Raw genomic sequence first — 27,284 nt, 5'->3', positions numbered from 1 at the left:
CATCAATAGTGATCTGCAACAGTGATCCAATTCCCCTGGCAAAGACATACTTCAACCGACCCGCGCCAATCCCAAACGGGTGTGAAATTCCGTTGGGCGGAAGCGTGTGTTTCCCCGAATTTCGCTTCTGCTTCCCCTCGTCCTCTTCTCTTCTCTTCTCTCTCTTCCCCTGTTCCTTGTCTGTCCCGTCTCAGGCACACTGGTCAATTCAATATGAGGTGAGTTGTGAGACCCGCCCCCAAAAAGGGGCTGAAAGATTGCTTGTTGATGAGCTTACACCTCCGCAGTGCTCTGACGGTCCTCGTCCCCTCGGCCCTGCTGGTCGCAGGTGTCTACGCAGTCAAGCCCGAGTTTGTCGCCTACGCAGTCGCCGCTGCTGGTGTTCTGTCGAGCGCCGCCTTCTTCCTTCGGGGCAGCAGCAGTACGACACTCTCCTCGCGTGCGCGTCGGCATCAGCTAACTCCGTCCCAACTACAGAGCCTCGTAAGGTGTTGAACCCGACCGAGTTCCAGGAATTCGTCCTCAAGGAGAAGAACGAGATCTCCCACAACGTCGCGATCTACCGCTTCGCTCTACCCCGTCCCACCGACATCCTTGGCCTGCCCATCGGCCAGCACATCTCCCTCGCAGCCACCATCGCCGGCCAGCCCAAGGAGGTCGTTCGCTCCTACACCCCCATCTCCTCCGACAATGAGGCCGGCTACTTTGACCTCCTCGTCAAGGCCTACCCCACCGGTAACATCTCCAAGTACCTGACCGAGTTGAAGATCGGCCAGACCATGAAGGTGCGCGGTCCCAAGGGTGCCATGGTCTACACCCCCAACATGTGCCGCCACATCGGTATGATTGCCGGTGGCACTGGTATCACCCCCATGCTGCAGGTCATCGAGGCCATCATCCGCAATCGCCCCCGCAACGGTGGCACCGACACCACCAAGGTCGATCTGATCTTCGCCAACGTGACCCCGGAGGACATCTTGCTCCAGGAGAAGCTGGAGAAACTGGCCAAGGAGGATGACGGATTCCGCGTCTACTACGTCCTGAACAAGCCTCCAGAGAGCTGGACTGGTGGCGTGGGCTTCGTGACCCCCGACATGATCAAGGTATGTCTGATATGGCTAATCCAGTGGACGCTCTGAATAAATGCTAACATGTCCATTTCCGACCACAGGAGCGCCTGCCAGCCCCTGCCAGCGATGTCAAGATTCTCATGTGCGGCCCCCCGCCCATGATCAGCGCCATGAAGAAGGCCACCGAGTCTCTTGGCTACACCAAGGCCCGCCCCGTCAGCAAGCTCGAGGACCAAGTCTTCTGCTTCTGAGTATGCGGCCGTGTTATCCAACGCTCCAAAAGTTTTGGTTGTCGGGACTTATTTTGAGTTCATGTGGTTCATGAAAATCGGGTGGAAGCCACCCAAGGTGCTTCCGGGCTGGATTGAGAACGGTGGATTGGGTTGTACATGCTTTGGAAGCGGGCTTAGACTTTCCCAACTACCCTTGACGGCGTCTAGATAGAGGGTTTGAATGTGTGACATGACCGACGTCTCTTCTGCTATTATATATCTCGAATTGATTCGTTCTGGTCATACACCGGCCTCTGCTCTCATCTCGTGGCTGTTGATGAACTCGCACCGACTGAACAGCTTTTCCCAGTGGACTGCCTTCTCAGCATCTGTGGCTGTACTGACATCCATCTGCTCACTCACAGTCACAGCTTGTGTCCCGTACGGAGCCCCGGACAGTTTGATTGTCAGCTTGCCCGGGAAGTCTTTCGATAGCGCCGTGGACGTCGTGTTGTGGAAAGCACTCGGCCACTTCTGATCATCCCCACTTCCTTTTGGATGACCGCTGCTCACAAAGCTCACGATATCCCGACTCACCTCCCTCGCCAACTCAAGCTGCGCAGCCGAATTATCCGACCCGCCCCCGAGATGTGGCACATTCAGCACGTACGGGATATCACTGAGGTGCGCAACCCGCCACATGGGAACGCCCATCATCTCGTACGCAGGCGCGAACCGAGTGGCATTGTGTTCATATAACCTCATCTTATGCCGATCCACCCCGCCCTGCTTAACATACTGCCACGCAAAGTCCAGCACAGGGCAGGTGAACCAGATGTCCCGATTCATCTGTGCCGCGCGGTAGTACTGCGGCGAGATGGGCCCGTCATATCCGGGGCGCACCATGGCCTCGAAGTCAGAAAGCGGATATAGTTCTAACAGTTTCCGTCGAGTTGTTTCCGACAGGTTGAACAGCCACAGCCCGAAGCTCGACAGAACCTCCTCGTCGGTGGAGGTGGGCGGCGGTGCATACCAGGCGCCGTCGTTCGTGACCCAGGACGCGATGACGGGGACGCCCTTGGAGAACTTCCCCGCGCGCATGAGCTCCGACGGCCGGTCGCGCATGAAGTCCGCATCATAGGTTGGGTAGAAGAAGCCCTCTCCAAAGGGCGGTCGTGCCGCGCGGGACATGGCGACGGAGATATTCGTCAAGAGCTCGACGGGCGCGTCGCGGAGGCATTGGAGGGCCTCCTCCGACTGGTCGTTCTCCCTGTCGGTGCATCCGATTGCCTTTGCAATGGCTGCGGTGTTGTTCGCAACTAGGTCTGATTTGGTATTGAAGTTGAGACCGGGGCCGCCGGACATCATTCTGGCAGAAGTCAGTATATTGTCTGCCGTGGTCGGTAGACGTGGCACGTACACTGCCTGCTGGAAGGGGGCATCAGTCTCACCGCCGAAGGCTGTCAGTTGTAGACTGATATCGCTGGCTCCAACGCTCTGTCCGATAGCGGTGACTGGAAGGTGGTTAACATGGAGTCTTGGGGATAGTATGTAGGGCATATACCTCGGGTGGGATCACCGCCAAATGCTGCGATATGATCTCGTACCCCTACATGACACATTAGCGACGACCAGAAAAGACTATAGCGTCGAAGCACAAGCACAAGCACATACACTCCAGAGCAGCTCGCTGGTCTCGTAGCCCCACATTGGTATGCTTCGCTTTGGTCAAGGCCTGACTGGCTGCGAAACCGAAGAGACCGAGACGATAGTTGACGGCTACATAGATGAGCGGTTGCCCATCCGCCTGGGCTTGCTTGACCAGACCATCGGGGTGATATAGAATCTCCGAGGCCGAGCCCAGGGCATGACCACCTGAAATAGCGCGAGTGTCAGTTCAACTTGATTACGTTCGGTCCCATATAGACCATCACAGTACAAGACCCGGAATTGTGACGTACCTCCGTGCAGCCAGACGACCACGGGAAGCTTCGCATCCGACTTGACACCACGAGGCCGGGCAATTCGCAGACTCAAACAGTTCTCACTGATATTCGTGACTCGACTGGTGAACGGGAGCACATCTCCTGTTCCCTGCGGACACCACGCTCCGGCTGCCGTCGCATCGATCACCGAGCCGGGGCGATGGTGAACCGAAACAGGCGGGGCGAATCGCCGGGGACCAGATGGCTCTTGTGCATAAAAGATATTTTGGAAGTGCTCAACACCGCTGGCAGAGTAGCTCCCCCGGTAGGTGATCGCGCGCGGAGCATCGATGACGGTGGGCTTGGGAACGGGGAGGCCGTATTGAATGCTCTTTTGGAGGAAGATGTCCTGCAAGGGTGCGAGGTAGATCGCGACGAGCGCGATGAGCAGGGCGATCACGCCCGCGCCACCAAGTGCTCTGCTCATGATCGAGGGTCGATGCAGAACACCAAATGTGCGGTTGAGGAGGAGAATGCAACAAGGCGGATGACATCGGCATCTCGTCTCGAGTGGAGCCCGTCGCAGGATCGTGGCGAGACGGCAGCCTTGCGGCTTGTGCTAATCCACGCACGAGTCATGTCATCCAAGACTTGGATCGAATGCGGTTCCTTTGGAACTCTCAATCCGTATTTGCTATGTCTTTTACATATATAGAACATCAAAATGAACAAGTCTTGGGTCGACCACGCGCTTTGCCTCTGATTGGTCCAAATCGGCCGCTATACATGGAAAATGCCCCACTATAATGCCCTACGTCGCCGTTGATTGGCTGAGACGCGCCTTCCTCTTTCCAGCTATAGCCTTACAGCTCTAGCTTGGAGCCCTCAGTTTCCATTGTAAACTATCTAGTCGATGCCGAACCTGCGAGCATCAACGACTGAATATGAAACACAGTAGTAGACTTAGGGCTATGGTTGATAGTAGGGCTACCCAGGTACGTTTAAAGAGGTTAGATCAAGATATACGTTGATACCCGAACGCAGCGCGGTAGATAGAACATTGGGGCGACCGGTTGCTTTGTGCAGGCGATTCTAATTTGCACATCGGCCTGTCTCCTTCGCTTCATAGAACGATCAAATGAGGATCATACAATCATCAATTTACCACCTAACATGAGCCCTAGAGATCATCCAAGCAAACTCTCCTGCAATTCTCTAGGTCGACAGCTTTTTCTTGATGGCCGAGAGGATCTCGGCCCGTGGAATACTCTCGTCATCGATAGCTCGCTCTAGACACCAACAGGTGTGTTTCCCCTCGAAGGCTCTATTCCCAAGCGTGTGCTCTACATCCAGACCCATACTGCCCAGCGAGCATTTTGTGGCAACGAGGAGGATGGGGCGATCAATGACCTCTTTCCAGATCATCAGGCGTACTTCCGTAGGCAACGACAGCAATCCGGAAAGGGTTGGAGGGGAGCCGATGCCAATGGCAACTTGGTCATCAGCATCAGCAGATCTCTTTGAACAAGCCATTGTGTCGAATCCTGATGATGATTTGGAAACTTTTCAGACCTTCAACTTTGAGAATGCGTAGACACGAGAGAAAGAGAGCATTTTGGGGGGTATATGTAGAAGACAAAGCACATTCGTTATTTGGAAAGTTCCATTTAGTAAGGAGTAATATAATTCATGATTCCATAGAAAGAGCGCTCGTTTGCATATCTCTGCAACGGAGGCAAAAATTGACTGCTGGACTGGAATGCCCAACTATCAACCCTGGGGCTATGGGCCACCAGAAACACTCGACATCGACTTTTCCGATGGTCTGACATGCCACGAGGAATACATCGGCTATCGCGTGCACGATATTGGCAACGGTGCCAGCAATTGCGGCTATGCTGATCGGGGCGAGGGCCGGATCATGTCTTTCTATGGGACCTCCAATTCCGCAGACTCGACGAGGCATATGGACTATGTTCTTGGAGACGGGCATGCACTGGAATGTGCCAATGGTAGTTCCATCACGTATTCAGGGAGCGTGGATTTCCCACTCTCTTGCACCCACGATGCGTTCTTCAATGCCACCTGCACGGCGCCCGTGTTTGAGATTCCTGTTCTGAGCTACGAGTGGGTTTCTTAGGAGATTTACATTCCACCTTGATGAGCGCGAGGATCTGTGTGCCAAGCGAGTCATTCATAGCTAGGTACTCTGGTGAATATTTTCTACACGAATTCACGCTTATTAGAATAAAATATGCCTGTTCTCTTCTGAACGGGTTCCGCATTAACTTTACTGGCTGGGAGTCAATGCAATCAAATACAATACAAAGGATCGGCATGTCTACTTACCTCCACGGCCCAGACCATCTTTGGTCGCGTTGCAGTGACCCCCCGAGACTCTTGCGCCACGAGGGGAGCCGCACGCGGTGACCGAGCGAGGGATGCAGGCAGACAGCCTGCTCGTGATGCGAATGCGAATGTCTGCTACGTTACCACCCATCGGCAGAATAGCATCGAGAAGTTCCACCTGGATTCCCTTGCAAGACTGAACATGGTCGGTGATCCGGTGGATCTGGCGGTAATTGGTCCAACAGCCAGAGTCTGGAGTCGAGAGCCTAGGGATCTTGGCCGTGTGGCATATTTCTCGACGGACGGAGGACATATGGTCCCCTATGAAGGTGTGGTTCGAGGCAGCAGTGGTCAGGGTAGAGCTTCCTTAAGAGAAGTAGCATGGTCATCCTGACTGCCGTTCATAGGCATCATTTCGGTGCTACTCTCCACGACGTTCTCAGTGCACTTCGATCATCTCTGCGACCATGGCAAGGAAATTCTGGCGATACTCGCTCGCAGTCGTGGTGATTGACATCGGACCTTTTCGGCCCACGACGTTGAATGTCTGCACGACTCCCGACAGCGCCTGCGCGTGCAGCTTGTGTCGGGCCCAGAGAAAGTCCAAGATGACGGCCCGGTATTTCCACCGGCCGTCTGCAGAAACAAGTCCAGCGCGCCACGGACTCTTTCTCCCAAGAACCGTCGGTTTGGACGAGACAGGAATTCGGACCAGGAAGAACGAATAGTCGACTGCATTGGCGTCTTGCAGGAACTTCGTGTCGGCTTGAATAGCCTCCCAGAAGGTTTTGTGGTCGTTGCGCCAGAGATGCAGCTTATCATTGAACGTATCCGCCAGCCTGCTGAGAGTCTCCTCGCTCACCAATGATTCCGGGACTAGATCACGCTCGGGATAGAAATAGTCAATCGGCTTGAGGTCGTAGGTTTCCCAGTTCTGGCCTCCCGGGTCATCGGCCTGCCCACAAAGAATATTTTCCATGACGACGTGATGGGATGGAGTGCAGCCAAGCAGTGTTCCCAGGGTCCGGTAGGGAGATAGGATGTAATCGGTGATCCACACGAGGACCGAGTCCGGGTTTGCACGCATATACTGGTAGTAAGGCTCCAACAGGTCCGCCTGGAAGAAGGAGTGCTCGAAACGACGTGGCAGGCTCTTGACGACGAAGTATCCATCCCAGGTACCGAAGAATGTCTAGCTCAGGTCAGTGCTGGTGGAAGAATCTCGCGGGTTTGGCACATACAGAACCCGAGTATCCTAAATCGCCCATCGCTTTCAACGGTGGCTGGCCGCTCGTTGTATGGAAGCTTGACTGATAGTCATCTTCGTCGAAAGCCCACACCTCCTGGCGCAATTTGGCAAATAGGCGGCGCTCGTATCGAATCAGCTTGATTCGGTGCAGAGTGAAGAAAGCCAGAAACCGGCCCCAGGGCGTTTTCTTAAAGCGGTCCGGGTCGCAGAGCAAGCCAGATTGGATGGACGTAGTGAGGGCCGACTGGCGACGACGGGGTCCCATGCTCGCGAGATGTCCGGCGTTGGGATCTTTGTCGTTATTTTTTCGAATACCCAGTGCGGTCTCCGGAAGTCATCTCTCACACAACCACTCCAACCTTGCTTTTTGTACTTTGACAGAACGGACCATCGATTAGTGACGTCAGATCCGGGGGAAACGCGTTGTGATTGGTTGGATCGGCCACTATGTATACATTCAGGTTTGCGATGGTAAAGCAGAATTGGCCGGCGAAGGAGAGAGGCATTGGTTGCTTGGGAGAAATCAAGTCGTTGTACTCACTTGAATTCAATTTGTATTGGTCTTGTTGGGGAAACATTCTTTGACTTTCTCAACCACGGCTCTGGACGGCGCGAGATAGGACGGAACAGGGAACCCTCATGCAACGTGAGTAGCGTCATTCAGACACTGGGTATGTGTTCGAGGCATCTCCATTGTGCTCGCAATTTCAACGCATCATCACTCGTCCAGTTGTCTATATATACTCGATATACTCGATATACTCCATCCCCGATCGAGACATCACGTGCCGCACTCACCGCCTGCCCGGCGCCGCCTGAGTCACGCCGGGCAAAAAAAAAAGTCGCCCATCGCTCCCCCTCTTTATGGGTCGACTGCTAAGCGGGGCCCGGTGTTTCTCTCGCTGCTTTTCCCCCTTGACCTTCCCTCGCTCGCGCCCCCTGTCCCTCGATTCTCCCGCCTTGCGCTTTCCTGCGCAACTGCAACCGATCACCACGATGGCGTCCGCCGATCTGTCTGCCTCTGTCGAGGCCCTGACACTCCAGTCCACCACACAAACCTCCAAGTTTGCCGGCTGCTACCCGTCACTCAACCCGGTTGATATCTACCGGGAGCATATCTCCGAGGAATTGAGCAAGGCCACTGGCATCGATGCCCAGAAGATCTACCCGCGCCTGGCATGGACCAGCACGCTGGACAAGGGTGACCTGTCGCTGCCGGTAGGTCAACTATATGTGCCGCATCCATAGCATTGGATGGCGTTCCATGTCAAGTTAAGCCACCGATCTAACCTCATTGTCGTGCTCTCTCTAGGTTGCTTCCCTTCAGATCAAGAAGAACCCGCTGGAGCTGTGCCAGGAACTCGTTTCAAAGTTCCCCGAATCCGATCTCATCCATCCCCCCACCGCTGTCGGACCTCACATGCAATTCTTCTTCAAGCCTCAACCTCTGGCCAAGACCGTCCTTGGCCGTATCCTGAAGGAAAAGGCTGCCTACGGTACAAATGGCAACCAAGGCCTGAAGGACCCCTCGGACCCCTCCAAGGGCCGCAAGAAGCTGATCATTGAGTTTTCTTCGCCCAACATTGCTAAGCCTTTCCATGCTGGCCACCTGCGCAGTACCATCATCGGTGGTTTTCTTGCCAACCTGCACACCGTGATGGGCTGGGAGGTGATCAAGATGAACTACCTAGGTGACTGGGGCAAGCAGTACGGTCTGCTGGCCAATGGCTTCAAGTACTTCGGCAACGAAGAGGCGCTCACCAAGGACCCCATCAACCACCTGTTCGACGTGTACGTCAAGGTGAACGGCATTGTCAGCAAGCAAGATGGACCCATCAAGGAGGCGAAGGAACAGATTAAGACCAAGAAGGAGAAGAACGAGGACGTTGCCGCTCTGGAGGCTGAGCTTGCCAAGCTCGTGGATGCCAGTGAGGATGAGAAAGCTCGGCGCTACTTCAAGAGCATGGAGGATGGTGACCCAGAGGCCCTTGCCCTCTGGCGCCGATTCCGTGATCTCTCGATTGCAAAGTATAAGCAGACCTATGCTCGTCTCAACATTGACTTTGATGTCTACTCCGGTGAGTCTCAAGTCAAGAGCGAGAGCATGACCAACGCATACGGCGCTATGGAGAAGGCTGGTGTGACCGAGCCCTCCGACGGTGCCGTCATCGCAGACTTCACCAAGCACGGTGCCAAGAAGCTTGGAAAGGCTATCATTGTCCGCAAGGACGGCACCCCTCTTTACCTGACCCGTGACATTGGTGCTATCGTGGAGCGTGATGATGCCTACCACTTTGACAAGATGATTTACGTCGTGGCTGCTCAACAGGATCTCCACCTGGCTCAGCTCTTCAAGATCACTGAGCTTATGGGTCGTAAGGACCTATCTGACCGTTGCATGCACATCAACTTTGGTATGGTCCGTGGTATGAGCACTCGCAAGGGTACCGTGAAGTTCTTGGATGATATCCTCCGGGATGTCGGCGACAAGATGCACGAGGTTATGCGCAAGAACCAGACCAAGTATGAGCAAGTGGAGGACCCTGAGGCCACCGCAGACACTCTGGGTATCACCGCCGTCATGGTTCAGGACATGACTGGCAAGCGGTAAGTAATCAGTGTTGTGTAGCTCTCGTCTTGGTCGGTGTACTGACGCCATATAGTATCCACGGCTATGACTTTAACCTCGATGCCATGACCTCGTTCGAGGGTGACACTGGCCCATACCTGCAGTACGCCCACGCTCGTCTCTGCTCCATGACCCGCAAGTCAGGTCTGAATGTGGACGAGCTGCCCTCTGCCAACTTCGATCTCCTTACCGAGCAGCACGCCATTGATCTGATCCGTCTGCTGGCCCAGTGGCCAGACGTGCTCCTCAACACCGCCAAGACCCTGGAGCCCATCACCGTGCTCAGCTACCTCTTCCGGATGACGCATATGCTGAGCTCCAGCTACGATGTGCTCAAGGTTATTGGTAGCGAGCCAGAAGTCAAGCAGGCCCGCATGGCTCTTTACGCTGCCGCGCGCCAGGTCTTGAACAACGGTATGCGGGTTCTCGGCCTGAGCCCCGTCGAACGGTCTGTTCTCTCAATCCCTCCTTTCTTCGTGTCTCCCAGCTAACTCCATTGTTCCAGGATGTAAATTCGTTTTCTTTCCTCTCCATTTCATTTTCAGGCTCCACCCTCTACATATCCCATATTCCCTTTTTAGATGCATTCGGCGCCAAGAGCTGGACAATTAAAAATATCACGGTTTTGCTTTGTGTTTCCTATGTGCGATGCCCGAAACTTCCACGGATTTATTGATTCAATCCGTATTGTACATTTGGCTTCCTGGTAAAATGCCCTTTCACATCCCGAATCTGGGGCTTTCGTGCCCTAATTACCGATTGGCCATAGTTTCCGCGCGGACGGGAAGTGGCGCTCGGGATCTATATGTGTGAAGTATCCACTCGGGGACAAGTAAATCTCGAACTGTGATCGCCGCGACGAGCCCAACCAAAAAATCACCATCGATCAGTTCTTTCCTGGTCTCGGGCGAGAATCACCTCACAATGACCTAACCAGTCAGCACATTTTGTTCCCAATTCTTTTCTGACTGCAGAACGGCGTCCACTCGGGGACCACTGTCTTTGTAAGCCGGACTCAGCCCCGCCCGGCGCCAACCAACTTAGTCCCCGTAGTCGCCCATTAGTTGAGCCCATCACATCGGGGACCTCGGACTCCCAGCAGCCACATCTACACCACAATGGTCCCCTCGGCCCAGGGGGACTAGGTCCCCGCAGGGGCGCCCTGCAGAAGCCCTCGATGCGATAAGGGCCTATAACAAGTGCGCGACCCGCCAACCGGGTCAAACCCTTGTTGCAAGCCGATAACCTCACATCTAGATCCCCGCCCGCGTTGCATTCTCGACCACCATGGTCAGCAAAGTCGATGCGATCCCCTTGGATGGGATAGACACTCTAGACCTGGAGCGCAACGAGAGTCGCCACTTTTTGATGAACCATTCCGTGCAGAACTTCTCGTGGTCCGGTCTTACCGTGACCGTGAAGGACCGCCAGACGAGGCAGGCGCGGGATTTGATCAATGATATCAGCGGAGATGTACAGCAGGGTTTGTTGAGACTCCTGTTCATCGGTAATTGAATGCGACTGGTTTTAACGATTGTGCAGGGGAGTTGGTGGCGCTGATGGGCCCCTCGGGCTGCGGAAAGACCACCTTGCTCAATGTGCTCGCTCGTCGTCCTGCCACATCCGGTGCCAAAGTGACGGGTGACAGTTACATCAACGGAGTCCAGGTTGAAAATGGCGCCTTTGGGCGCATGACTTCGTATGTTGAGCAGGAGGATGCTCTAATCGGGTCGATGACCGTCTGCGAGACATTGAAGTTTGCAGCGGATCTATCACTGCCGAGGTATGTAGACGAGAAGCTTCTTTCCTTTTCCCCTTCCTATCGTCCATATGCTAATTGTGTTGCCCCCAGCTCTGTGACGAAGCGTCAGCGCATGGACCGCATTCGAACCTTGTTGGAAGCCTTTGGGATCCAGGGACAGGCAAATACCCTTGTTGGGACTCCAATCCGGAAGGGCATCAGTGGTGGTCAGAAGCGACGGGTCAGCGTTGCCAGTCAGCTTATTACCTGTCCCAAGATATTGTTCCTGGATGAGCCAACCAGTGGGCTGGACTCGACGGCCAGCTATGAGGTGATCTCATACGCGAAGAAGTTGGCAAGAGACAACAACGTAAGACTAGAGTCTTAGTGACCAGGCCCAACAGTACTAACATCTCCAAGATTATCATAATTGCTAGCATTCATCAACCGTCTACTACGACCTTTCAGTTGTTCGACAAACTACTCCTCCTCTCGGTTGGAAGAACGTGCTACTTTGGTCCTGTTTCAAATATTGGGAACTACTTCCAGTGGATTGGCCAGCCGATCCCTAGCAATACGAACCCTGCAGAATTTTTCCTTGACATTGTTAGTTCCGACTTCAACAATGCCAAGGGGGACGCACAGCAGCGGGTTCAAGACATTCAGCGCTCCTGGAAGGAGTCAACAGAGGCCAAAACTGTTACGAAAGAAGTCATTGACCGAGCTGGAATCATGGCCAAGTCAACTAACAAAGTAGTCCTAGAAGACTTGACTCGCCCGTCCGCGTTCCAGATTACTGCCGCTCTGCTTCATCGTTCATTTATCAAGAGTTACCGGGATGTCGTTGCCTATGGTATTCGTATTGTGATGTATCTTGGTATGCGTCTCGGTCCTCATAACAGGCAAGGACATGTACTGACATAGAGCAGGTCTTGCTATCATGATGGGTACCGTTTGGCTCCGCCTTCATCCGTCTCAGGAGTACATCCAGCCCTTCGTCAATGCAATTGTGAGTGGACTTCACTGACCACCGTCGTGGAATCAGCTAGCTGACAACAGCTCAGTTCTTTGGATCGGCATTCATGTCCTTTATGGCTGTCGCCTACGTTCCAGCGTTTCTTGAAGATCGCGCCAACTTTACCAAAGAGCGGGCGAATGGTCTGTATGGAGCCACCCCGTTCATGATTGCGAACTTCATTATCGGTCTGCCATTCCTATGTAGGTGACCCAGCTACTCTGCTCAGAACTGGCTACTCATCATGATCAACCCGCAGTTCTGATCTCGATTTTGTTCTCGATTGTCTCGTACTGGCTTTCCAACTTCCGCCCGGGGGCCGATGCCTTCTTCACCTGGGTGATGTGGATCTTCCTCGATCTGCTGGCCGCCGAATCCCTGGTGGTGTTCGTGACAGCCATCTTCCCCAACTTTGTGATAGCGCTGGCGCTGGTGGCCTTTGCTAATGGACTGTGGATGAGCGTGGGCGGATTTCTCGTGACGCCGACGATCCTGAATCCGTTCTGGAAGTATGTGTTCCACTACATCGACTACCAGGTACGACAAGGTTCCATGCGTTCAACATGTTCAACCTTTCCCACTATCGATTCGACTAACGCATCGTGCAGGCCTACGTTTTCCAAGGCATGATGGTCAATGAATTCTCCCAGCGGATCTACTCGTGTGGGACACAATGCCAATGCATGTACACAACGGACTTGGCGTCGCAGTGCCAGATCCGTGGCACGGGCGTCCTCGAGACGTATGGCTATGCGACGGGCAGAACGGGCAAATGGGCGGGGATTCTGGTGGGGATCATTGCTGTGTATCGTCTGTTTGGTTGGATTGCGCTTCAGCTGCGCCGCATTTGATCAGCTATCGGCCTTGTTATCTCCTGTCAAGCCGTGATTGCAGCAACGGCATGTGGCAACGGGACCGTTGAGATGACGGGGTAGTGAATATCTGAATACCTATTACTGCCCAGTATAGCATAATCTACGCAGCAATCATTCTCTGCCCTTGCTTCCACTCACGCTTGAATCGCCCGGAGACCTGCGGTAGGACCAAAGCCACGAATCATCGGCCAGCGTAACCCGAAGGTAGTCTTCTGCCACGACTATTGTCTCTCTGTACAACCTCAATTCACGGGCGTCGCCGCACGGCTCACGCCTCAGGTCCTGGGCCCGAGGTCGTCCCATGTCCGTCCTATCAAGTAGGATGAGCAGCGTGGAGGAAGAGTTGCGCACTCGAGGTCTCCTATGCAGACAATCATGTCTGCTCTCCCGCGATCAGCGCTATTGCATCCTTCCACCTGCAGATCGCGAAGCACGAAATCACGACAGAGCTCAGTCAGGGAATTGGCCATCCTCGGACTCCGAGCGATTCTTCACAGCGGCATGCCAGTTTCGAGTTGCACTCCCTCAATTTCGTCCTCGAGCGCGATGCGCCAAAGAGCGGTGAGGATCGCCGGCACCACGAGCTGATGCCATCCTGCAGACCCGTGAAGCAAGGGGGGGGGGGAAGATACTGGGCTCGACTATCTTCCGAAAAAGAGGGGGAGGGAAAGGATATGGAAAGAAACGGAGCCATCCTGGCCCACTCGAGGGACAGCAACAGTGCCGTCCTCGCGATGTCCGACATGACATGCGTGAGCTTATTAGCTGAGCCGTGCGGCTATCAGGGCATGCCCGGTCCAGCGTAGGTGTCCGGGCCGGATCTTCAGATTGCTTGCGATCGTGGCCGACTGTGATTAGCGATTAGAAACCAGGGGTGGAGGAGTGGGAGAGTTGGGAGGACGCTGGAGCCAGAGCCGCATGGATGTGCCCGGACGGTCCAGTGCGGTTTCACCTTCACCCTCGCCATCGCCCGCAGCTCACCCTCTCGCCCTCTCACCCTCGCACTCTCGCGCCTGGGTGACGGGTGATTCCATTCCTCCGCACAGCGTGAGCGCGCGCGCGCATCGACCCTGTACACGCCTCCGAGCACCCAATGGCGCTCTTATCACGCCGCGATTGTGTTATCCCGCACGTGCGGGGTCTGCTCCCACGAAGCGAGAGCAGAACGCAAGGAGGTGAAAGGCAGACGATGCTCTGGGTAATGATGGACGCGTCCCGTGCTGCATGTCATACCGATCTAGCCAGGTCGGAAGAGTGGGAGCGTCGCTTCTGCCGTGGGTGTATATGGGAAGAATGGGCCAAGTACTCAGTACACACTTCTCACAGAGCCTCGACAGGGCCCGCGAGAACCGAGCGTTGGCTGCCTAGACTGCTAGAGAGAGAGAGGGAATATGTATGGCCGTGTCGACATCCCTGGCAGCGTGACTCACCCGGAGTAGAGAACAGCTCCATAGAGATTCTGCCACATAGGCGACGCTGTCTCCGACATGACCAGTGTCGTGCAGGAAAACCCTAGTCTCTCTCTTTTTTTTTTATTCTTTTCGCTTTTACATCCGTTGTGATTGTATTCTAACTTTTCCCTCGCCTTCTAGTGTCGATGGAACAGATCCACCAGCGACGACGTCGGTGGCAATTCATAGGATGCGAGAGAATCATCCGCTGTAGGTGAGTTGTCTGCAGCATGTCATCCCCACCGACATTTTCCCCGTGGTACCAGGTACATTGTCATTGTACTGGTCCAGTCACACCCGATCTGGAGAATCACAATCATCGAAATGAGAAAAAAAAAGGCGCTCTCCGGGTGAGTCCGAGGGCCAATTGTCCAGACATTTGCCTCTGCCCATCGTTTGCTGGTGCGAGAAGACTCTTCTGGTGGAGGCGATCATTGGGCCGCAAGTAGGATTGGGCGTTGGGTGGGGGGGGGAATAGGAAAATTCAAAGAGAAGTGGAAGTGGAAAGAGTCATCGCAGGGGAGAGCGTCATTACATACATCCACCCCGGTATACAATGGCGCAATCCAGTCAAATAGAGATGGAAATAGATGTAGAAGTGGAAATGTGGAAGCAAAACACTCGGAACCAGGGATCCCCGGCGGGTCCCGAGGTTAAAAGCGGTTGCACATTATTATTGGGAAGTATATCGACTTGTACGAGCAACTTCTTAACGATCATGCTCCCCCCACTTCCTCTTTTTTTTCTAATTCTGTTCGTTGGGTACCGATCTATCCCGGAGCCTCTTTGATTTCCCTCTTTTTTTCTCTGTCTGCGGCTGTGAGGCTCTCTCCCTCTTGCCTTTTTTTTTCTCTCCCTTCCCCCCTTTCTTCTATCTTCCTCGCTCGAGTCTTTCCCTCTTCCCCTCCCCCTCCCGTGGTTGAAAAGACCCTTATCATTGTCCCCCATTATCGCCCATCCCCCTCCCGAGCCCATCGCTGCCCATCTACTCCACAAATCAACCCCCACCCGGGTACAAGTCAGGCAGAGAAAGCCATCATCCCAATCTCAGCCCAGCTGCAGCTGCAGTCCTTTCCACCACTCATCGTCGGACCCACGAACACCCAACGCTCTCTGCGCCGCCCGACCCGTTCTTCTTCCTATCCGCCTAATCTCTCCCCCATTTCGATTTCGATGGAGACGTTGCGATCCGGAAAGTACCACTTCGCACTCTCCGCTCGCTGACAGTTCCCGACTCGTCCTTTCGCCTGCCATCGCCCCTCTCCCCCCCTGCGATCGGCAGGTCCGCCTTCCCGGTCTGTGTGAGGCCCAAGTGTGGGTGTTGGGCGAGGAGAAGCAGGAGGATCCAAAAAAAAATTCCTCTCCTGGACTGAGACCAAACGGAGCGCAGACACCGACCCAACGCACCCGTGAAGAGGGAACACACACCGGAGCGTCGCGCCCCCCTTAGGGCACTGTCGAAAAATCGACTGGGACGCACGACTGAGTCATCGCTCAGGACGCAACCAGCTGGAGTGGTGGCTTGCTGTAAGTCGCGAGCCAAGCAGATTCCCCCCCCTCTTCCCTCTTATGTGCGGTTGCGTATGGTGCAGCCCACGTCTCTTGTCCAAACGGGAGCCAACCTGTTTCCTGCTCTAGGACCGTGCCGGTTCCCACGCCCTCCGACCGTGCAGCGGCCATGGCAGGCAAGACCCCTCGTCCGGCCTGCGTGGAGGAATTTGACGAGGATGCGCAAGCCATCCTACCCGAATCCCGGCAGGTAGCCAATACGGCTGCCAAAGTCACCTCCAGGTTGGATCTAAGATTCCCAGCGGAGCCGCCGCTGATCGACGGCGCCAGTGACTCAGGTTATTCTAGTCGCACCGCCGCCACGGGCAACAGCACCCAATCTGGCCCGTCGGGCGGGAAGAGTCCTCCGGGCCCTCTTAAGCTGGACATGCCCAAGCGAACCACCGACCTGGCCAGAAAAGGTTCCAGCCGTCGAGACCGCAAGGAGAAGGAACGAGCCCGGCCAGTGCGCGACGAGAAGATGGTTGGTGCCTACACGGCCTCCGCCCACCATCAAGCTCACGTGCATCGGTCGCCTTCCAAGTCACACCGACGAGATTCCTCCCACGTCGTCTACCCAGACAGCTACTACGACGGCGCCAGCGCCTACTACCCGCCCTCCACCCCCGTCGAGGCACCGCCGCCGCCCCGACCCATGGACTTTCCATCGCAATATGCCTTCCGGCCGCCGATTCCGGACTACGTCCCCTCGTCCCCTCAACATGCTTCCCGCTACCCTCCCGGCGTCATTGAGCAATACCATTCGAGCCGGCACTCGGGCCGACCCAGCCGTTCAAACTCCTACTACCATCATTCGGGCTATCATGCGGAACGGCCCGTCAGTTGGGCAATGGGCTCGCCGCACCCATCGTACGACCATTCGATGTATGCCTATGACACTCATGGACCCCCGCCCTCCTCGTCGGCCTACTCGAATGTGCAGTACTCATCGTCACCGTATGGGGGATCTTCCTATTGCCCACCCTCCGAGTACGCCTTGCCGCCTGAGTACATACGGGAACGATCTGCCTCTCGCACCCGAGAGCCATCCCGGCATCGTCGGGCATCCGTCTACGAGGCCCCGCTCGAGCCTGAGATGTTCCCCTTCTATGACGAAGGAGAGCCGCTCGAGCGGTGGTACTCGCGAGAACGTCGAGAGCCGCGGGAACCTCGTGGTCGCGGGCCTGTGAAGCCTCTTCGGGATTATGAGGAGGATGCCCGCCAGGAAGATGCTCGCCGTCGTATGCCACCTCCACCCCCGCCTGCTCCGAAGCCCAGGAGTGCCCCGCAAGTCCATCAGGTGAGACGGCCGGAGGCTCGAAAGTCTCAGACGACGACTGCCATTCCATCCCAGCGCCGCCCGTCCCGAGCCATGGACATGTCAGAACTTGCCGCTGTTCTGCCAGAGTATGAACCGCGTCGCGAGTATGAGCCGCGTCGGGTGTCTCGGGAGGCCTGGCTGCCCGAACGCAGCAACAGCCTCCGAGAGCGATCGACATCCTACCATGACAGCGCACGGGGGGCTTCCGTGGCTGTGGAAACCTCTCGCCGGCGCCGTGCACCAACAAAGTACTACTTCGATGAGCCTGGCAGCACTGGCGATCTGGAAGATCGCGCAGCTGAAGTTGAGCGATACCAGGCTGTCCAATCGGGCCGATCCACGGCTGCATTGCCCCTGTCGGAAGAGGCGTTGCTTCCCAAGCTCGCCAATGGCGCTGGCAGCGACGCTGGCAGTCAAAAGAGCCGGTCCAACAGCAGTCGTGGTAGCGGCTCCAAGGCTGACGGCGAAAACAAGAACATGACCCTATCGATGAATGGAATCTCGATTGCCCTCGCCGAGGAGACCGTCGCGGGGAAGAACATCAGAATTCGCACCGGAAACTCCGGCGGTATGCACCTCAACATTGATGATGGCGCCAACAACCGGCCCAAGAACTACCTCGCGGCCGGCTCCTCTCATTCCGATTCCGCGCGTGGCGGCAGTCGCCAGATTGCAGATGTGCAGCGTGTGCACTCGGACCGGCGGTCTGACCGGGCCAGTCGGCGGTCCAGCAGGTCCAGCTATCACCCCAAAGGCTACCGAGTCTGAGTCGCGCTTGAGGTCTGCACATTCTTCTGGCTTCTGTCCCCTTATCGTGTTTCGGTTTCTAATTGGATGATCTTGTCTTCTTCTTGTCCTCCTTTGTCATGGCATTAGCGAAAAGCTGGCGGGTTTCTTTTGGCCAAAAAAAAAGTTGGGATTTCATTGTTCTGCGCGTTATATTTTTCTGGGCGGGTCTTGTGATGGGAACGACAACAACAAAACTGGTGTTTAAGCAAGGGTGCCCCGGGATGAGGTGGAGCCTCCTAATCGGAGGCGTGCCAATCGTCCCCCGTCGGACTGGGAGGACTCTCTGGTTTGTGTTTTCTTCGCAATTGCTATCTCTTGCGTCTGGGGGAGCGAGAAGCCCGCGAGAAGTCCCCTGTCTACCAGGGGGTGTAAGCAGGCCTCTTGAACTCCCGTTACGGTGATAAATGATTGTACGATTCTGATGACCTGCGATGACAAGTTCGATGTGCTTAGCCATTTCATGTTTGGTGCAGCCCCATTTTTGTTTTTGCCAGCGTTTATGTATAGCCTCTTGATTTTTCCTTTCCCCATTTCAACATCTGTGCTGTTGGTCATCACGCCATATTGGGCCTGTCTCTTTCTCCTGGTTACTGGTTTGCGAGCGCGACTCCTGTGTTGGAGGAGAGAGATTATACCCATGTTTTCCTTTTACTTGTCATGTCTCATCACCAGGTCATCTTTTTTTTTCTTTGGCCATATCGACGGTTGATATTTCTTGTGTTCTCTGTGCCTTGGCCTGCGGACGGCCTGTCATGGGCCCTGTGTGGCTGGCAAGATGTACTTTAGTTTTATGAACGTTGTCGAGTTGGCTGTTGTGATTCCTGTGGCAATCTGTTTTAGTAGGATGTAGATGCCTGCCAGGTGGGCTGGAACCACCTGGTTTTGTGATTTAAACATGCGGGACGTCGACCTCTTCCACTTTCTCTATCCAACACTCCATGCCATACGCAAATCATTTCTGATTGAACGACCGGGTCTTCTTCATTTACCTATAAATATACACAAGTTCCAACAGCCCCTCAACGAACACTCCTGGAGGCTTTAACCCACCAAAAGCGTGTATACACGGATTGAACACGCTGGAGCTTCAAACTCCAGACACCTGACCTAGATGGAGGATACCTGGAGGACAAGATTACGGGTCCCTGATGATCATCCTCTGGTCGAAGTTGACATGAGACCCTGCCGTTGCACTGCGGATGGCTGTGCAGCCCTCGCGGCTCTTTGATGGAGAATGGACTGGAAGCTGTGGACCGGTTATGGTATACGTGATCGTGGCTTCTTATAAGTCCCAGCCAGAAATCCTGCCGTCATTTGTGGCATTCGTTTCCCGCGGAGGCGCTTGTGCTCCATATGGCAGGAAGAGTACTTTTGACTTTGTGTAATATACTAACAATCCCTTCAATTGACAGGTATAAATGCAGTCTGCAGTTTCTGATATCACGGAAGGATACCGTGCCCTCGTTTCTACGATCCGCCTTGCCCGCGCTACCTTGCTATCTCATACCAATATTTACTTCTTTGCGTGCGTTATTCCTACTTGCAATCTCGGTGGGAAAACTGTTTCTTCTAGTTCTGTGTCTGAAAGCCTCGTGCAGTTGCTGGGGTTTCTTATACAGGGCCAGGTATAAATTTCTCCGCCCAGCTGCTGCTACTTATGTTTCTTGCGGTCCGGCTGCGGTTCGCTCTCTAGCAGATAAAGTTGAAACGTCGGTGGGCTCTGGGGTTGGTGATCCTGTAGGTGCAGACTAGTTGCTATTACAGAGATATTGCGTTAGCTGTTGCTGAGTGCTGTCCGGACCTTTAGGTGCAGAGTGTTGTAGGGGTTTCCACCAGGCCGTTGTGGCAACCTGAATATCCTGGCTTTGGCATATGCTTGTGTTTCGCTGTCAGGAAGGGGCACTCTTAGTGCCTGGCATGCCGTGCTTTCCCAAAGAGGAAAGCAGCAATCATTCTGTACTTCCCTAGGCGCCATGTGACCTGCTCCCCCCAGGTATAAATATCGCCTCTCTCCCTCCCCTCCTTCTCTTCTTCTTCCTTCCTCCCCACCTTCCTCCCTCATTGCTAGTCTTCCAAGCTATTTTCATCTCTGTGGACAGTGGCAGTCACTCTCTCACATGTGTGGTGCACGATAGGCTAGGCGTCCACAGACACCTTTGAGGCCGCTGTGCAGACTTTCCCGTCACTGTCCGGACAGGGATGTCGTTGGGGGGGGGGCAGTGATTTCCATCTCACATGTTGGTATTCGTGGATGCATATGCCTCACAGAATCTGTGGTGGGCTGCTTTTAGCTGGTTCGGTTGCTGGTATGAAACATATTGAAAGGTTACGGGGATAGGCACTGTTGAGAGGTTGGTCTTCCCTTTTCTCTGTGGGCTTCGAGGGCTTCTCTCTACAACGAATACAACGAAGATCCTTTGTGGTATTCATTTCCTAAAGACATATTGTCTGAAGGGAATTTTTGGAAACCCTTTTGAGTACTCCTCTTTTGAGCAGCACTCGTCCCCCTCCCCGTCCCTCACTGTGGCCCAAGGGCTTCACAGAACGATTATCATCCCTGATACTCGTATCCTGAAGACAACCTTGTCTAAAGGAATTTTTGAATACTCCCTTGAGTGCTCCTCTTTGAGTACTCGTCTTCCCTTCTTCGCTCTAAACCTTCTCTTCTCGATTGTTGATTCCATGCTCGGCCTTTGCATGCCTTCTGTGGTCTTTGCTCGTTCCTGTTTCTAAAACTTTTTCTCTGCGACATTAGGGAACATCCCGCTCTTTTCCTCAGTATGAAAGTGAAGTTTTTGCGGACCTGGGCGTGTTGAACTATCAAGGTCAGCCACAAGGGGGCATTAGTTACCACAGTGGGTCTTGCAGGAGTTGGTAATCTTTGTCTTGATTTCATGACAGCGTCCTGAACAATGTCTGCTTTGTGTACATACCGAGTCCACTCTTATGAACTCTTTGTTTGTTGTGCCTTTCGATTGAACCTCGTCTTTCAACTCAACAATGCAATTGCCGTTTCGAATGATTATCTCATGCCATTTTCTTGCTTCCTTTGGCGCTTTCATCGTTGTCCTGCCTCGGATAGTCAAGGCTACAGAATCTATTGGGGCATAAGAAGAGCCGGATTTGCCGATATTCAGTACCTGTTATTGCAGTCCCTCTATTCTGACCTAAAGAGCTGTCCACAACATTGAGTAGCAGGCAATTAATTTCTCCTCATTTATCAGACTTCACATGTTAAAATATTATTGTGGCGACAATGAATGAGTACCGCAATACTACCATGTGGCTGGAAAACCAGCTCCGGCTCGCAAGACCAATCATCAAGTCGTCCAATCGAAAGTCAATTAAACCAGAACTCCGGAATGAGCTCTATGAGGCTCTCTCCCTAGCACGCCCGCTCATAGTCTCTCCCGGTGCTCCAGTCACCGTTTTCGTGGATCGTATGTGGACTCTCGTCAGTTACATGCTAACCATGCCGATGACCAACAATATCAAGCGCCGTCTAGCCCGTCTGATTGCACACCGAGACCAGGTACTAACAGCATCTCCAGATTTGGTCGCAGTGGGGTTCATTGACGAGATCCAAGCCTTGGTATCTGACCCTATTCTGCCGATCAATCACTTCACCGTCATCCTCTCTACCATGCTCAACACTTTCAGGCACGATATTCCTGTCGACCCTATTACACCAACACCAGGGCGACTGTGGCTTATTGAACGAGCCATTGCAAGTCTCCCTTGTCACCCTCTAGACTTGGCCATTGTGTCGATCAGTGGTGAGCGCAGGTGCAGGATATGCTGTACCGAAGTACCGCTCGGAGACACTGTGACAAGCTTGGCTCCCTTGTGTGCCCATTGGTTCCACACCAACTGTCTCAGGTTGTCGCTGTTGTCGGGCAATTTGAATACTGACCGGAATTGCCCTGTGTGTCGACGTACTCTGGTGGATGCCGAGCCTGCGAGCGGGTCGCTTTTTTGAGGAGTAGGTTCCGGGTGATGGCCTTAATTAGACTCTTCGGTAGACCAGTTTTGAAGATGATCTGTTGGCCGCGTTTTGTGGATCTCAACCCGAAACTCCTAGAATTAGTGTCTAAAGTTGCAATCACGCAAATAGTCTGGATGCGATCAGCAAAATAGCGCTCGAGAATTGGAATAAACCCACAAGTTTACAGCCATCTCAGACTTTCAAAGAGTGTAGATGCTGTCCATGGCCAGGTATCCTTGGAAGTTCCACATCCGTTCTTGACGGCTTTAAAGTCGATAAAGCTGCGGGGCCGTTGGTGGGGCCGATCCCCAGTCACATGATCTCTGATCGATCGGGTTTCAGCCTGAGGCCAGAAAAGCGCGATCGGCGTTGGCGGGCCAACTTGCCAAAGGTAAACACCTCCCCAGCCTCCTCCAACCTCCTCATTTCCAGACCCCCCAAAGATCACTTGACGGGTTACTTTTCCCTGGTAACTTCCCATCTCTCTCAGTTTCGGAGCCAACTAACCACCACCAAGTCAACTAGATTTTGTGCTTCCAAATTTCGTCCTTTACATTTCCCCGATCAGAGGACCTTCTGACTGGGATCTGGGGCAGATCGTTTGATTAAAGGTGAGCTTCAAATCCGCCTCGAGGAATGTGCCAACGTCCTAACATTCCGTAGAGTCCTGTCTTGAGCTCTGTGCTCTTGACTGCTCTGGACATTCGCCATGGCACCGGTCCCCGGGTTTGGAGATTCCCCCGACATTCCAGTGATGTCAGTGACAGGGCTTGACGCTCGCGACACTCAGAACACGGCCGCCGATACTACTCCCTCCCCCAGTCTCAACAACATCGCTGCTCGAGCCGACTCCCAATCCACCAGCACCAAGATCAACTATGGCTCGGGGACAATTGATCCCAAGAGCATCAAAATGCAGGGCCTATTGGCCCTGTTCGCCATCATCGGCGCCGCCTTTGTGCTTGGCGGCATCTGGTTTTTCTTCTGGGCCAGAAACGGCGGGTTTGTCTGGCGCAAGGGCGACTGGGAGGAATACAAATCGACGGTTCTTCGTCGGAAGGGACCGGACGGGCGGACATTGAGTAACGCCACCAAGAGTACCAAGCTGGGCGGCGGTAGCATTGTGGGCAGAGGCTACAGTGATGACGGATACACCTACACCGACGGAACTGGCTACACCGAAGCAGCGACAACCATCACCGAGGAGAAGCCGAGGCGCAAGCGCAACTTCAAGGAGACCGCCAAGAAGAAGCTGCTCCGTCGTCGCAAGGACGAGCACTGGGAGGGTGAAGCAGATGCGGATGTGCAGGCATACCGTGAAGAGAAGCCTGCGCGGATCGGCGGGATGAACCGTCAGGCCGATGGCACCTACCACGGCAGTGATTATGATTCCTCCGCGCCACCCACCCATTACAACCGCAGTGAGATGAGCGAAGTGCGAGACTATGCCTACGAGCAGCCGCGTCGTTCGCGTCACCGTGACCCCTCGGGCTTCTCCTTCACTGCGGGCAGTGAGGACGTCCTCAGCCAAGCTACCGAGGAGCACCGGCTGCGCGACCCGTCCAGCCGTCGTGGAAACCGTCGCCGCGAGCGCCGCCGGAGCGCTGCACCGCCATCTGCGCCATCCTCTCGTACCGGCAGCCCCCGCAAGAAAGATCGCCGCACCGTCCCGGGTCACTTCACCGAGCCGCTGGACTTCTCGTCCTCCGGCACTCGTTCTGACTACCAGTACTCCAACGTCGACACAGAGGACTCTGGGACCAAGAGTTATCACCACCCGATCCCGGGCTTGACCAAGGGCTATCGCCGCGATGGAAAAAGCCGTCGTCGTGACAGTTTGAGTGATAGTGACGACGGTGAGACGAGATACTCCTGATTTTCTTCCCCATTGCGTTCTCTGCTATTTATGCGAAGACCACGACTGGATGCATTTGATTTTTCTGGCTTTCATGCACACGAATTTCTTGTGGGTTCTTTTTTTTCCCCTTGGGTTAAGCGCTGCAACATGTTGGATTATGGAATATGATGGGAATTATATGGAATGTACATAACGAACAGAAATCACGATGGGCTCAGGAACCATGCCCTTTTATCTCGCAACTGGCCATAATTTTCATCTTGGTAAAGATCCCCCTGTGGCGATATCTATAGATCCAGATCTGCAATGAGCGCCGTGCGTATTAAATCAAGACAGATTGCTGCTCAGCATGGCATATATTTCTGGACGCGAAGTCAGGGTTTCTATTCAGATTGCTCCTGAATGGCTTGATCTATCGCCATGTGCAATCGGTCTCACGAATCTGGTCAGCCCGTCACGCAAGGGAAACACCTCACATTCAGCCCAAATGACGTGCCCGACAACATGGCCGATGATTTCCAAGCAGCATAGCCAGACTCCTATTAAAAATGGTATCGCCCCGACTGGCGCTGGATTCCAAGTTACACCGGAATCATAAATAAAACCATCAGTCGTCCAGCGACAAATGCTCATCAGGAGTCTCACGCTGCGACGCGACCCGCCAGTCCAGTACCATGGCCCATAGTGAAAGGCAACCACTCTTAGCATCAACAAACCCCCGAGATCTTCAAACCATTCCCCCCGCGGATCCTCCCGAGGACTATCCAGACGGCCTTCCCGGAGTGAGCCATGGCAAGAACCTGAGCTGGACCAGCGCCTATATCCTGGTGGTCTCCCGAGTGATCGGTAGCGGCATTTTCGCCACCCCCGGATCGATCGTGAAGTCCACAGGCAGCGTCGGATTAACACTGCTCGTATGGCTGTTCGGGACGATCTTGTCAGCGTGCGGCCTGTCCGTCTCGATGGAGTATGGGTGTATGCTTCCTCGGTCGGGAGGAGATAAGGTAGATCTCTTGACCTTCCAGACTTGAGACGAAGCATCTCCAACTAAGAGTCGCCGTCTTTCTGGCTCGCAGGTCTACCTGGAATATACCTATCCACATCCCAGATTTCTCGCGTCCACTCTGGTTGCGGTGCAAGCAGTCGTCCTGGGTTTCACGGCGAGCAACTGCATTATCTTTGCCAAATATACGTTCTTTGCATTTCATATCGAGCCCACGGATCTCCAGCATAAAGTACTTGCAGTCACCCTCATCACCCTCATCACCATTATCCACGGCGGCTTCTTGAGAACTGGAATTGCGATTCAGAATGCACTCGGATGGGTCAAGATATTCCTTATTGGTGCCATGTCCTTGACTGGGATCTGGGTTCTTCTTCTCCAATTCTTCGGAGACACCGTCGGTACCTCTCCAGGAACAACGACAGCCAGTGGTGTCTCATGGGACTCTCTGTGGGAGGGCTCGAATTGGAGTTGGAGTTTGCTGTCGACGTCGTTGTTCAAGGTCATCTACTCCTACGCCGGGCTGAGCAACATCAACAACGTGCTGAACGAGGTGCCCAATCCAGTGAGAACCATCAAAACCGTGTGCCCATCTGCGTTGGTCACGGCCGGGGGTCTCTACCTCCTGGCCAATCTATCCTACATCCTCGTGGTGCCTTTGGACGAAATCAAGAGCAGCGGCGAGCTGGTGGGGGCCCTCTTATTCGAGCGATTATTTGGCAATCACGTTGGCAGAACACTCTTCCCACTTGCCGTTGCAATCTCTGCCGCCGGCAATGTGATGGTGGTTACTTTTGCCCTGGTACGTCCCATGCGAGTCCTATTTCCGGACGCAACTTTAACGGTCAGTGTAGGCTCGAGTCAACCAGGAAATCGCCCGCCAGGGATTCCTCCCCTGGCAGAATCTACTGTCTTCGTCGCGTCCGTTTGGAACCCCCCTCGGTGGATTGATCGTGCATTACGTGCCCTCTGTCCTGGTGATCGCCCTCCCTCCGCAGCAAGACGTCTACAACTTCATCCTCGATGTGGAAGGCTACCCCGGCCAAATCTTCGCCCTGGCAGTGACTCTTGGACTACTGCTTCTCCGATATAGAGAGCCAAATCGCCCACGGCCGTTCAAGGCCTGGCTCCCCGCGGTGTGGTTGCGCGTCGTCGTCTGTGTGGCGTTGCTGGTCGCCCCCTTCATTCCACCCCCAGATTGGAAAGGCGATGTCGACTTCTTCTATGCGACCTATGCGATCGTTGGTGTTGGAGTGTAAGTGAAATGTCTTGACTGTCATGGACGGACGCTAACCGAGACCGCCAGGATTCTTTTCGCCGTGCTCTACTGGTACGTGTGGACGGTGCTGCTCCCGCAATGGGGAAGATATAAATTGGAGGAAGCAGTCGAGACGCTTGACGACGGCACACCCATCACCAAATTGGTTCGGTCGTATGATGTTCGCTAGATCTTCAGCAGCCTTCCTAGTACGAGGCAATTGCATTGGATATTTCCTGGTTGGAGAATGGTCGAACAGACTTCCATCACTGATCCCAACTATGGCGGAACTGGTTTTTATTTCCGACTAATATCCATGGAATACATTGAGCCACGGGGGTGCCCCCCAGGGCGCCACATCAGGGAATTGAGTCCATGCCGCTCCCCAAGGAGTAGTTTCGGATGGAAGGTGCTCGACCCCGATTTTGAGGGGTTCCGGGTGCCACGCCTGGTCTTCTTACTCCTCAAACCTAGCCCTTTATAATTAATCGGGAGCGGGTCCCTACCTCGCAGAGTATAGCCGGAGTAAGCCCCTGGTGCAGCGACGCTTGGATGGATATTGTATGGAGAACTCCGGGATGTTCTTGATTGTCCTTCGGTCGCTGGGATACCACATTTATGCCACCGGGGCAGAGTGAGCCACGCTGCCGTTACGAGAGTGGATGATGGGCGATATCTTCCACTGCGGGTTTTCTGGAGGACCAGGCGTTGAACAATAGCCTCCGAGGATATCTAACATGGTGGCAATGGGCATACGATCCTCATTGTAGTTATTGACGGGTCTAAATATAAGGGTTCCTGCCCTCTCTACTGGCTCGATAGACTAACCACACTAACCAGGGCTCCAAACGCGGTGCAACCCCGACAGTGACTGTATCTCCAACATCTGCTTTTTCGGTGTTGAGTTCCTCCTGCAAGATTCTGGCGTGATGAACTTTGCTGTCAGCCAGAAGCGAACGAGCTGGTTTACTCAGGTCTTTGTGTGCACGCGGATGATTCTCGACGA

At 54.3% G+C, this 27,284-nt stretch overlaps 11 protein-coding genes across 11 annotated transcripts; 8 read left to right on the top strand and 3 right to left on the bottom strand.

The window, feature by feature from the left end:
* Nucleotides 1-267: 267 nt before the first annotated feature.
* On the top strand, nt 268-1,321 carry N7459_005372 (cytochrome b5 reductase family protein; the record flags this gene model as incomplete). Its single annotated transcript, XM_056944556.1, has 3 exons — nt 268-421; nt 478-1,103; nt 1,172-1,321. The coding sequence occupies 3 exons, from the start codon at nt 268-270 to the stop codon at nt 1,319-1,321; spliced, it is 930 nt and encodes a 309-aa protein (XP_056801439.1).
* Nucleotides 1,322-1,582: 261 nt separating this feature from the next.
* On the bottom strand, nt 1,583-3,694 carry N7459_005371 (alpha/beta-hydrolase; the record flags this gene model as incomplete). Its single annotated transcript, XM_056944555.1, has 4 exons — nt 1,583-2,651; nt 2,703-2,796; nt 2,957-3,157; nt 3,244-3,694. 4 exons carry the CDS (start codon nt 3,692-3,694, stop codon nt 1,583-1,585), a joined length of 1,815 nt encoding a protein of 604 aa, XP_056801438.1.
* A 728-nt stretch (nt 3,695-4,422) lies between these two features.
* On the bottom strand, nt 4,423-4,740 carry N7459_005370 (uncharacterized protein; the record flags this gene model as incomplete). Its single annotated transcript, XM_056944554.1, has 1 exon — nt 4,423-4,740. One exon carries the CDS (start codon nt 4,738-4,740, stop codon nt 4,423-4,425), a length of 318 nt encoding a protein of 105 aa, XP_056801437.1.
* Nucleotides 4,741-4,966: 226 nt separating this feature from the next.
* N7459_005369 (uncharacterized protein) lies at nt 4,967-5,347 on the top strand (the record flags this gene model as incomplete). The annotated part of the gene is made up of 1 exon (XM_056944553.1): nt 4,967-5,347. The coding sequence occupies one exon, from the start codon at nt 4,967-4,969 to the stop codon at nt 5,345-5,347; it is 381 nt and encodes a 126-aa protein (XP_056801436.1).
* Nucleotides 5,348-5,995: 648 nt separating this feature from the next.
* N7459_005368 (phosphatidylinositol phosphate kinase family protein) lies at nt 5,996-7,070 on the bottom strand (the record flags this gene model as incomplete). Its single annotated transcript, XM_056944552.1, has 2 exons — nt 5,996-6,748; nt 6,798-7,070. 2 exons carry the CDS (start codon nt 7,068-7,070, stop codon nt 5,996-5,998), a joined length of 1,026 nt encoding a protein of 341 aa, XP_056801435.1.
* A 599-nt stretch (nt 7,071-7,669) lies between these two features.
* N7459_005367 (arginine--tRNA ligase) lies at nt 7,670-9,925 on the top strand (the record flags this gene model as incomplete). Its single annotated transcript, XM_056944551.1, has 3 exons — nt 7,670-8,023; nt 8,118-9,412; nt 9,469-9,925. The coding sequence occupies 3 exons, from the start codon at nt 7,670-7,672 to the stop codon at nt 9,923-9,925; spliced, it is 2,106 nt and encodes a 701-aa protein (XP_056801434.1).
* A 796-nt stretch (nt 9,926-10,721) lies between these two features.
* N7459_005366 (putative ABC transporter) lies at nt 10,722-13,041 on the top strand (the record flags this gene model as incomplete). Its single annotated transcript, XM_056944550.1, has 8 exons — nt 10,722-10,917; nt 10,977-11,217; nt 11,287-11,545; nt 11,596-12,052; nt 12,105-12,184; nt 12,240-12,393; nt 12,450-12,727; nt 12,799-13,041. The coding sequence occupies 8 exons, from the start codon at nt 10,722-10,724 to the stop codon at nt 13,039-13,041; spliced, it is 1,908 nt and encodes a 635-aa protein (XP_056801433.1).
* A 3,153-nt stretch (nt 13,042-16,194) lies between these two features.
* On the top strand, nt 16,195-18,153 carry N7459_005365 (uncharacterized protein; the record flags this gene model as incomplete). The annotated part of the gene is made up of 1 exon (XM_056944549.1): nt 16,195-18,153. The coding sequence occupies one exon, from the start codon at nt 16,195-16,197 to the stop codon at nt 18,151-18,153; it is 1,959 nt and encodes a 652-aa protein (XP_056801432.1).
* Nucleotides 18,154-21,430: 3,277 nt separating this feature from the next.
* On the top strand, nt 21,431-22,153 carry N7459_005364 (short chain oxidoreductase/dehydrogenase; the record flags this gene model as incomplete). Its single annotated transcript, XM_056944548.1, has 1 exon — nt 21,431-22,153. One exon carries the CDS (start codon nt 21,431-21,433, stop codon nt 22,151-22,153), a length of 723 nt encoding a protein of 240 aa, XP_056801431.1.
* A 715-nt stretch (nt 22,154-22,868) lies between these two features.
* On the top strand, nt 22,869-24,035 carry N7459_005363 (uncharacterized protein; the record flags this gene model as incomplete). Its single annotated transcript, XM_056944547.1, has 1 exon — nt 22,869-24,035. One exon carries the CDS (start codon nt 22,869-22,871, stop codon nt 24,033-24,035), a length of 1,167 nt encoding a protein of 388 aa, XP_056801430.1.
* Nucleotides 24,036-24,565: 530 nt separating this feature from the next.
* N7459_005362 (putative methionine permease) lies at nt 24,566-26,468 on the top strand (the record flags this gene model as incomplete). The annotated part of the gene is made up of 5 exons (XM_056944546.1): nt 24,566-24,568; nt 24,629-25,021; nt 25,094-25,822; nt 25,875-26,275; nt 26,327-26,468. The coding sequence occupies 5 exons, from the start codon at nt 24,566-24,568 to the stop codon at nt 26,466-26,468; spliced, it is 1,668 nt and encodes a 555-aa protein (XP_056801429.1).
* Nucleotides 26,469-27,284: the final 816 nt, after the last annotated feature.

This window comes from Penicillium hispanicum (assembly GCF_028827665.1).
Source record: "Penicillium hispanicum strain IBT 35686 chromosome Unknown utg000004l_segment0_segment0, whole genome shotgun sequence".
NCBI classification, from domain to species: domain Eukaryota; kingdom Fungi; phylum Ascomycota; class Eurotiomycetes; order Eurotiales; family Aspergillaceae; genus Penicillium; species Penicillium hispanicum.
The sequence above is the reverse complement of the archived record's forward strand: the minus strand, read 5'-3'. Positions and strand labels throughout refer to the sequence as shown.